At 44.8% G+C, this 11,113-nt stretch overlaps 1 protein-coding gene across 3 annotated transcripts in view; it reads right to left on the bottom strand.

Moving 5' to 3' along the window:
• Positions 1–946, bottom strand: part of LOC115188858 (E3 ubiquitin-protein ligase SMURF1-like) — a 47,625-nt gene extending 46,679 nt beyond the window's left edge. For all 3 annotated transcript variants that reach the window (XM_029747686.1, XM_029747689.1, XM_029747687.1), the window contains exon 1: positions 281–946. In XM_029747686.1, the coding sequence (XP_029603546.1) occupies positions 281–335 (55 nt within the window). In that variant the 5' untranslated portion in view covers positions 336–946. The remainder of the gene's footprint in view (positions 1–280) is intronic.
• Positions 947–11,113: the final 10,167 nt, after the last annotated feature.

Here is an 11,113-nt window from a genome sequence, read left to right as displayed (position 1 = left end):
GGCGAATATCACATCTAAAATGTACTAGTTAAATATCCACGAACTAGTTATCCTCATCCGTTTGGTTGTTTAGTTATTTTATTTTTTTAACTAACTAGTACTAGTTAACGTTACCTATATTGTACGTTAAGATGTTAGTAAATAGAAGAACCGGATGTTGATGTAGCCATCGCCATGACAGGTCTGTCCAGTGGATTTTATCCGTTACCGGGGGGTTTTTAATCCCAAAAAACACAAAATGAACCGTAAAACGTTTTAGTTATCTACCGTTATAGTTTACCTGTCAGGCGGATTTTGATGCTGGACCCGTTTCTCCGAGACCCGGGACCCGACATCACAACGGAAGAACAGTTGTTGTAAACTCCTGCTTCAATACAACCAACTCCAACACTCCTCCTGAGGATATTGGACCTCTAGGTTGTTAGAATATGTGGCTTGTTTCTGTCTTTCTCAAGGGGAAATGTGTATTATTTCCAGGCGAAGTCCCCCGTCCCGAACAAGCCGCAACACAGACGGACATTTTCGGTGTCTCTGGACTATAAAGTTAGAATACTAGAATGGTTAAAGGAGGGGATCCCTATATATGATTGTCTAAAGGTCAGCCATGTTGGTCAGGGAGTCGAGCAACTATGGTTTCCCAGTGCTGTGATAAGATATTGTGGGAAAAAAATAATGAATGTAAATCATTTATCTGTACTGTATGTGTTTTAGCTAGCTGGCCAGCCTGTTTTAGAGGATTGATTCCATTATTTATTTTAATTAAAATTCTAACATCCCATTCAAACAATACAGTCAATCCACAACAGCCAACAAACAAAAATGGACATTTATGGTCTTTTACTATAAAGAAAATTTGTATAAAACCCATAAATTGTATTTATAATTACGTAAGGTATAATTAATGAGTGGCAATGCATTCTATGGAAAACAAACAAACACATTTCTAAAGACAAACAAAACACATTTCTAGCAGCAAATGTGTTAAATTATAGCCACGGTATAAAAGGGACAATCAACTCGGGGCTCTATGCATTCTCTGGAAAATAATGCAACTCGGTGGAAGGTTAGTTCCACTCCACTAGAGCGTCGTGGAACATACAGTACCTTCCACATTGTTCATTGTCTTTAGAAATGTGTTTGTTTGTCTTTAGAAATGTGTTTGTCTTTAGAAATGTGTTTGTTTGTCTTTAGAAATGTGTTTGTTTGTCTTTAGAAATGTGTTTGTCTTTAGAAATGTGTTTGTATTTAGAAATGTGTTTGTCTTTAGAAATGTGTTCGTTTGTCTTTAGAAATGTGGTTGTTTGTCTTTAGAAATGTGGTTGTTTGTCTTTAGATATGTGTTTGTTTTGCCTTTAGAAATGTGTTTGCTTTGTCTTTAGAAATGTGTTTGTCTTTAGAAATGTGTTTGTTTGTCTTTAGAAATGTGTTTGTTTGTCTTTAGAAATGTGTTTGTTTGTCTTTAGAAATGTGTTTGTTTGTCTTTAGAAATGTGTTTGTCTTTAGAAATGTGTTTGTTTGTCTTTAGAAATGTGTTTGTTTGTCTTTAGAAATGTGTTTGTTTTGTCTTTAGAAATGTGTTTGTTTGTCTTTAGAAATGTGTTTGTTTGTCTTTAGAAATGTGTTTGTTTTGTCTTTAGAAATGTGTTTGTTTTGTCTTTAGAAATGTATTTGTTTGTCTTTAGAAATGTGTTTGTTTGTCTTTAGAAATGTGTTTGTTTTGTCTTTAGAAATGTGTTCCAACATCCACTTTTCTAGATAGCTACAGTAGTTGCCTTGGTAACCAAACAAACAAACCCGACGCAACGCGGAGAGCCTGGATACATTCAGGGCTCGAACCACCCAGTCTATAAAGGGAAATAAAGCACACTTTAGAATGCCATTCAAGCCACTCAGAAATGAGCATTCAACAATGCCATGGTATAAATTACAATATTTTAGGTTGACAATAATTATATTACACCATTTCTGATATCACATGCTTTTTATTTTAATGCATAAGAAACATCTGGATTATACCATCGTTCCAATTTGAATGGTTTGGATTTCTCCCTGACCAATATGGCTGCAATTTTCACCCCATTCTGGAAGGTTGACGGTTTACGACACATCCCCTCTAGTAATTTGATAGGATCTCTATGTTCTGGACTGGCTCAAACAGGCATGTCCTGAAGTTACATGGCTAATACTTCCTCGGCTCTGGAAACATAGGCGTGCTCGGGAATCGGAATGTTTAGGATAAATGTTTTTTTTTAAAGTGTGAACGGCAAGGAGAGAGAAGGAGGCGGGAAGGAGGAAAGAGTAAGGAGAGAGAGAGAGAAGGAGGCGGGAAGGAGGAAAGAGTAAGGAGAGAGAGAGAGAAGGAATGGAAGGAAGGAGAGAGTAAAGAAGAGAGAGAACGAAAGAAATTATGGAAGAGAGAGAGAAAGGAAGGAAAATAAGGTAAAGGAGAGAGAGAGAAAGGAGGGAAGAGGGTAAAGAAGAGAGAGAAGGAATGGAGGGAAGGAAGGAAGGAAGGAAGGAAGGAGAGAGAGGGTAAATGAGAGAAAATGTTAGGTTGCATGGATTAGTTTAGTAGTTTTAGCTGCTTTGGGTTTGTTGCAGTGTTCATTAGTGTGATTAGCTGTGGAACAAAGGAGTCTCTCATAATGCTGTTTACTGCACAAACTAAATGATCACACACAAGCCCATTCCTTTGGCATTCGGTTGTTTTTTGGTATAGATTGGACACATAGGGTATAGGGGGGGTAAATGCATTAGGGTATAGATAGGGTATAGGGGGAGTGAATGCATTACGGTATAGATAGGGTATAGGGGGAGTAAATGCATTAGGGTATAGATAGGGTATAAGGGGAATAAATGCATTAGGGTATAGATAGGGTATAGGGGGAGTAAATGCATTAGGGTATAGATAGGGTATAGGGGGGTGTATGCATTAGGTATAGATAGGGTATAGGGGGAGTGAATGCATTAGGTTGTGTTTGGTATAGATAGGGTATAGGGGGAGTAAATGCATTAGGGTATATATAGGGTATAGGGGGAGTAAATGCATTAGGGTATAGATAGGGTATAGGGGGAGTGAATACATTAGGTATAGATAGGGTATAGGGGGAGTAAATGCATTAGGTATAGAGAGGGTATTGGGGGAGTGAATGCATTAGGTATAGATAGGGTATAAGGGGAGTAAATGCATTAGGGTATAGATAGGGTATAGGGGGAGTGAATGCATTAGGGTATAGATAGGGTATAGGGGGAGTAAATGCATTCGGGTATAGGGGGAGTAAATGCATTAGGTATAGATAGGGTATAGGGGGAGTAAATGCATTAGGTATAGATAGGGTATATGGGGAGTAAATGCATTAGGTATAGATAGGGTATAGGGGGAGTAAATGCATTAGGTATAGATAGGGTATAGGGGGAGTGAATGCATTAGGGTATAGATAGGGTATAGGGGGAGTAAATGCATTAGGGTATAGATAGGGTATAGGGGGAGTGAATGCATTAGGTTGTGTTTGGTATAGATAGGGTATAGGGGAAGTGAATGCATTAGGTATAGATAGGGTATAGGGGGAGTGAATGCATTAGGTTGTGTTTGGTATAGATAGGGTATAGGGGGAGTAAATGCATTAGGTATAGATAGGGTATAGGGGGAGTGAATGCATTAGGTATAGATAGGGTATAGGGGGAGTAAATGCATTAGGGTATAGATAGGGTATAGGGGGAGTAAATGCATTAGGGTATAGATAGGGTATAGGGGGAGTGAATGCATTAGGGTATAGATAGGGTATAGGGGGAGTAAATGCATTAGGTTGTGTTTGGTATAGATGCATTAGGTTGAAAAGAAAAGGCTGCTTTGTTAGACTTCAGTGAAGCTTTTGACATGATAGAGCATAATCTGCTGCTGGAAAACGTCAGCTGTCTAGGCCCCTTACTGGTAGAATCAGGAATTCCCCAGGGCAGCTGTCTAGGCCCCTTACTGGTAGAATCAGGAATTCCCCAGGGCAGCTGTCTAGGCCCTTTACTGGTAGAATCAGGAATTCCCCAGGGCAGCTGTCTAGGCCCCTTACTGGTAGAATCAGGAATTCCCCAGGGCAGCTGTCTAGGCCCCTTACTGGTAGAATCAGGAATTCCCCAGGGCAGCTGTCTAGGCCCCTTACTGGTAGAATCAGGAATTCCCCAGGGCAGCTGTCTAGGCCCCTTACTGGTAGAATCAGGAATTCCCCAGGGTAGCTGTCTAGGCCCCTTACTGGTAGAATCAGGAATTCCCCAGGGCAGCTGTCTAGGCCCCTTACTGGTAGAATCAGGAATTCCCCAGGGCAGCTGTCTAGGCCCTTTACTGGTAGAATCAGGAATTCCCCAGGGCAGCTGTCTAGGCCCCTTACTGGTAGAATCAGGAATTCCCCAGGGCAGCTGTCTAGGCCCCTTACTGGTAGAATCAGGAATTCCCCAGGGTAGCTGTCTAGGCCCCTTACTGGTAGAATCAGGAATTCCCCAGGGCAGCTGTCTAGGCCCCTTACTGGTAGAATCAGGAATTCCCCAGGGTAGCTGTCTAGGCCCCTTACTGGTAGAATCAGGAATTCCCCAGGGCAGCTGTCTAGGCCCCTTACTGGTAGAATCAGGAATTCCCCAGGGCAGCTGTCTAGGCCCCTTACTGGTAGAATCAGGAATTCCCCGGGGCAGCTGTCTAGGCCCCTTACTGGTAGAATCAGGAATTCCCCAGGGCAGCTGTCTAGGCCCCTTACTGGTAGAATCAGGAATTCCCCAGGGCAGCTGTCTAGGCCCCTTACTGGTAGAATCAGGAATTCCCCATGGCAGCTGTCTAGGCCCCTTACTGGTAGAATCAGGAATTCCCCAGGGGCAGCTGTCTAGGCCCCTTACTGGTAGAATCAGGAATTCCCCGGGGCAGCTGTCTAGGCCCCTTACTGGTAGAATCAGGAATTCCCCAGGGCAGCTGTCTAGGCCCCTTACTGGTAGAATCAGGAATTCCCCAGGGCAGCTGTCTAGGCCCCTTACTGGTAGAATCAGGAATTCCCCAGGGCAGCTGTCTAGGCCCCTTATTGGTAGAATCAGGAATTCTCCAGGGTAGCTGTCTAGGCCCCTTACTTTTTTCAATCTTTACTAATGACATGCCACTGTCTTTGAGTAAAGCCAATGTGTGTGGATGTTCTATGTGTGTGGATGACTCAACACTGTTCACGTCAGCTACTACAGCGACTGAAATGACTACAACATTTAAAGAGCTGCAGATAGTTTCAGAGTGAGTGGCAAGAAATAAGTTAGTTCTAAATATTTCAAAAACTAAAAGCATTGAATTTGGGACAAATCAATTACTAAACCCTAAACCTCAACTAAACTAACTCTTGTAATGAATAATGTGGACATTTAGCAAGTTGAGGTGACTAAACTGCTTGGAGTAACCCTGGATTGTAAACTGTCATGGTCAAAACATATTGATACAACAGTAGCTAAGATGGGGAGAAGTCTGTCCATAATAAAGTGCTGATCTTCCTTCTTAACAACATTATCAGCAAGGAAGGTTCTACAGGCCCTAGTTTTGTCACACCTGGACTACTGTAGATATGTGGTCTGAGGTAACACACTAAATGTATTGTAGATATGTGGTCTGAGGTAACACACTAAATGTATTGTAGATATGTGGTCTGAGGTAACACACTAAATGTATTGTAGATATGTGGTCTGAGGTAACACACTAAATGTATTGTAGATATGTGGTAGTAGTGGTCTGAGGTAACACACTAAATGCATTGTAGATATGTGGTCTGAGGTAACACACTAAATGTATTGTAGATATGTGGTCTGAGGTAACACACTAAATGTATTGTGAAATGTATTATAATGTTTTCAAAACGTCCTTAATTTTGCTGGACCCCAGGAAGAGGAGCTGCTGCCTTGGCAACAGTTAATGGTGATTCATAATAAATAAAAATATTTACCAAATGTGGTTCTTATCGGTCGAGCGGCTCTGGAGAAGATGTTTAAAGTAGTCAACGTCATTGAAAATGGTCCAAAATACATCAAAGCAAATCATATGATCAGTTTGATTTTAAACTCTGATATTTGGCAAGCGTGGTAAATAGTACGGAAGTAACTCATCCTGTCACGGTTGTCGTAAGGATCAGACCAAAACGCAGCGGGAATGTTTATACTCATCTTCTTTTTATTTTAAAGAAGGAGAAACAAATAAATACGTTTACAAAAAAAGGAAAAAAACGAAACAGTCCTGTCAGGTGCAACAAACACTAAACAAGGAACAACTACCCACAAAATCCCACAGAAAAAACACCCCTCTTAAATAGGACCTTCAATTAGAAGCAACGAGGAGCAGCTGCTTCCAATTGAAGGTCAACCCCCATTAACTAAACATAGAAATAGAAAGACTAGAACGAACATAGAAATATACTAACATATAACATTAACCACAAACCCCGAAACACATAAAACAAACACACCTCTTACATAGCCCAACAAACCCCGAATCACTCTAAACAAATACCCCCCTGCCACGTCCTGACCAAACTACAATAACCAATAACCCCTATTACTGGTCAGGACGTGACATATCCTAAGGAAATTAGTCAAATTATTCCTGATTGTGGCACAGTGGGCACACAGCTTGAACCCTGGCAATGCTGCTTTAATTATTATTATTATTATTATTATAATTGGTTCTTCTTGCGAGGAAAATCAACATGCAAATTCCCGTGAGATGGTAAGACAGAGGAAGGTGAAACTTGACATGATGGTAAAAGCCCATAGTCCCACACCCTCTCGTACAATACCGTGCCAATTGACCACAAGGTGGCGCTATATAACGGGTGTTTGAAATGGAAAACTTTGAAAGGTCCCTCACCCCATATGACCCAGAGTCCTGAAATTCAGTGCATCGGGTCCCTCTCCTCACAAGGAACACTTTTACCTCACAGACCCATGAGGCCCGCCATAATGGATTTATCCACCATTTTGAATTTTGTGAAAAAAACACTTAAATGACATCTCTGAAACCACTGTGCCGATCTGGATGAACTTTGACATGTGGCATCTATGGACCAAGCTCGCTCATTCGCAATATTTTCCACAATAGTATGTCAAACAACATGGCCGCTACTGACCAATAAACATTCATCAGTCTAGCTAACCTGTAAAGTATGGTTCAGTTTGGCCACATGGGGGCACTGTTAGACAGGAAAAATCACTCATCAGTCAAGCGCATTGGCTTATTGTGGCCATATTGTTGTTGAGTCTTGGAAAATATTGGCTTATTGTGTCCATATTGTTGTAAATATTGTGTTATTGTGGCCATATTGTTGTAAATATTGTGTTATTGTTGTAAATATTGTTGTAAATATTGTCTTATTGTTTCCATATTGTTGTAAATATTGTGTTTGTGTGGCCATATTGTTGTAAATATTGTGTTATTGTGTCCATATTGTTGTAAATATTGTGTTATTGTGGCCATATTGTTGTAAATATTGTCTTATTGTGGCCATATTGTTGTAAAATATTGTGTTATTGTGGCCATATTGTTGTAAATATTGTGTTATTGTGGCCATATTGTTGTAAAATATTGTCTTATTGTGTCCATATTGTTGTAAATATTGTGTTATTGTTGTAAATATTGTGTTATTGTGTCCATATTGTTGTAAATATTGTCTTATTGTGGCCATATTGTTGTAAAATATTGCGTTGGAAGATGTCATCCATAAATATAACAAACTTGGTGCCTATTGGTCAAACGGTCCTGGAGAAGAAGACATTTTAAAGTAGTGAACATAATTAAAAATAGTCCAAAATATGCATATTGGATGATCTGTTTTAATTTTGAGTTGTGATATTTGGCAAGCGTTGTAAGTAGCAGCTCCACAGTAGTAGCTCCTCCTAGGGCGATGTGTCCAGTTGGTCCTGATGGTGGTATAGCAGTAGCTCCTCCTAGGGCGATGTGTCCAGTTGGTCCTGATGGCTCCATAGCAGTAGCTCCTCCTAGGGCGATGTGTCCAGTTGGTCCTGATGGTGGTATAGCAGTAGCTCCTCCTAGGGCGATGTGTCCAGTTGGTCCTGATGGTGGTATAGCAGTAGCTCCTCCTAGGGCGATGTGTCCAGTTGGTCCTGATGGTGGCATAGCAGTAGCTCCTCCTAGGGCGATGTGTCCAGTTGGTCCTGATGGTGGTATAGCAGTAGCTCCTCCTAGGGCGATGTGTCCAGTTGGTCCTGATGGCTCCATAGCAGTAGCTCCTCCTAGGGCGATGTGTCCAGTTGGTCCTGATGGTGGTATAGCAGTAGCTCCTCCTAGGGCGATGTGTCCAGTTGGTCCTGATGGTGGCATAGCAGTAGCTCCTCCTAGAGCGATGTGTCCAGTTGGTCCTGATGGCTCCATAGCAGTAGCTCCTCCTAGGGCGATGTGTCCAGTTGGTCCTGATGGTGGTATAGCAGTAGCTCCTCCTAGGGCGATGTGTCCAGTTGGTCCTGATGGTGGTATAGCAGTAGCTCCTCCTAGGGCGATGTGTCCAGTTGGTCCTGATGGTGGTATAGCAGTAGCTCCTCCTAGGGCGATGTGTCCAGTTGGTCCTGATGGCTCCATAGCAGTAGCTCCTCCTAGGGCGATGTGTCCAGTTGGTCCTGATGGCTCCATAGTAGTAGCTCCTCCTAGGGCGATGTGTCCAGTTGGTCCTGATGGTGGTATAGCAGTAGCTCCTTCTAGGGCGATGTGTCCAGTTGGTCCTGATGGTGGTATAGCAGTAGCTCCTCCTAGGGCGATATGTCCAGTTGGTCCTGATGGTGGTATAGCAGTAGCTCCTCCTAGGGCGATGTGTCCAGTTGGTCCTGATGGTGGTATAGCAGTAGCTCCTCCTAGGGCGATGTGTCCAGTTGGTCCTGATGGTGGTAAAGCAGTAGCTCCTCCTAGGGCGATGTGTCCAGTTGGTCCTGATGGCTCCATAGCAGTAGCTCCTCCTAGGGCGATGTGTCCAGTTGGTCCTGATGGCTCCATAGCAGTAGCTCCTCCTAGGGCGATGTGTCCAGTTGGTCCTGATGGTGGCATAGCAGTAGCTCCTCCTAGGGCGATGTGTCCAGTTGGTCCTGATGGCTCCATAGCAGTAGCTCCTCCTAGGGCGATGTGTCCAGTTGGTCCTGATGGTGGTATAGCAGTAGCTCCTCCTAGGGCGATGTGTCCAGTTGGTCCTGATGGCTCCATAGCAGTAGCTCCTCCTAGGGCGATGTGTCCAGTTGGTCCTGATGGTGGTATAGCAGTAGCTCCTCCTAGGGCGATGTGTCCAGTTGGTCCTGATGGCTCCATAGCAGTAGCTCCTCCTAGGGCGATGTGTCCAGTTGGTCCTGATGGCTCCATAGCAGTAGCTCCTCCTAGGGCGATGTGTCCAGTTGGTCCTGATGGTGGCATAGCAGTAGCTCCTCCTAAGGCGATGTGTCCAGTTGGTCCTGATGGTGGCATAGCAGTAGCTCCTCCTAGGGCGATGTGTCCAGTTGGTCCTGATGGTGACATAGCAGTAGCTCCTCCTAGGGCGATGTGTCCAGTTGGTCTGATGGTGGTATAGCAGTAGCTCCTCCTAGGGCGATGTGTCCAGTTGGCCCTGATGGTGGTATAGCAGTAGCTCCTCCTAGGGCGATGTGTCCAGTTGGTCCTGATGGCTCCATAGCAGTAGCTCCTCCTAGGGCGATGTGTCCAGTTGGTCCTGATGGTGGTATAGCAGTAGCTCTTCCTAGGGCGATGTGTCCAGTTGGTCCTGATGGCTCCATAGCAGTAGCTCTTCCTAGGGCGATGTGTCCAGTTGGTCCTGATGGTGGTATAGCAGTAGCTCCTCCTAGGGCGATGTGTCCAGTTGGTCCTGATTGCTCCATAGCAGTAGCTCCTCCTAGGGCGATGTGTCCAGTTGGTCCTGATGGCTCCATAGCAGTAGCTCCTCCTATAGCGATGTGTCCAGTTGGTCCTGATGGCTCCATAGCAGTAGCTCCTCCTAGGGCGATGTGTCCAGTTGGTCCTGATGGCTCCATAGCAGTAGCTCCTCCTAGGGCGATGTGTCCAGTTGGTCCTGATGGCTCCATAGCAGTAGCTCCTCCTAGGGCGATGTGTCCAGGTGGTCCTGATGGCTCCATAGCAGTAGCTCCTCCTAGGGCGATGTGTCCAGTTGGTCCTGATGGCTCCATAGCAGTAGCTCCTCCTAGGGCGATGTCTCCAGTTGGTCCTGATGGTGGTATAGCAGTAGCTCCTCCTAGGGCGATGTGTCCAGTTGGTCCTGATGGTGTTATAGCAGTAGCTCCTCCTAGGGCGATGTGTCCAGTTGGTCCTGATGGCTCCATAGCAGTAGCTCCTCCTAAGGCGATGTGTCCAGTTGGTCCTGATGGTGGCATAGCAGTAGCTCCTCCTAGGGCGATGTGTCCAGTTGGTCCTGATGGTGGTATAGCAGTAGCTCCTCCTAGGGCGATGTGTCCAGTTGGTCCTGATGGTGGCTCCTTAGCAGTAGCTCCTCCTAGGGCGATGTGTCCAGTTGGTCCTGATGGTGGTATAGCAGTAGCTCCTCCTAGGGCGATGTGTCCTGATGGTCCTGATAGCTCCATAGCAGTAGCTCCTCCTAGGGCGATGTGTCCAGTTGGTCCTGATGGCTCCATAGCAGTAGCTCCTCCTAGGGCGATGTGTCCAGTTGGTCCTGATGGTGGCATAGCAGTAGCTCCTCCTAGGGCGATGTGTCCAGTTGGTCCTGATGGTGCCATAGCAGTAGCTCCTCCTAGGGCGATGTGTCCAGGTGGTCCTGATGGCTCCATAGCAGTAGCTCCTCCTAGGGCGATGTGTCCAGTTGGTCTTGATGGTGGTATAGCAGTAGCTCCTCCTAGGGCGATGTGTCCAGTTGGTCCTGATGGTTGTATAGCAGTAGCTCCTCCTAGGGCGATGTGTCCAGTTGGTCCTGATGGCTCCATAGCAGTAGCTCCTCCTAGGGCGATGTGTCCAGTTGGTCCTGATGGTGGTATAGCAGTAGCTCCTCCTAGGGCGATGTGTCCAGTTGGTCCTGATGGTGACATAGCAGTAGCTCCTCCTAGGGCGATGTGTCCAGTTGGTCCTGATGGTGGTATAGCAGTAGCTCCTCCTAGG

The sequence above is a fragment of the Salmo trutta genome, unplaced genomic scaffold, assembly GCF_901001165.1.
Source record: "Salmo trutta unplaced genomic scaffold, fSalTru1.1, whole genome shotgun sequence".
Lineage (NCBI taxonomy): Eukaryota > Metazoa > Chordata > Actinopteri > Salmoniformes > Salmonidae > Salmo > Salmo trutta.
This window is presented reverse-complemented; position numbering and strand designations above follow the sequence as displayed.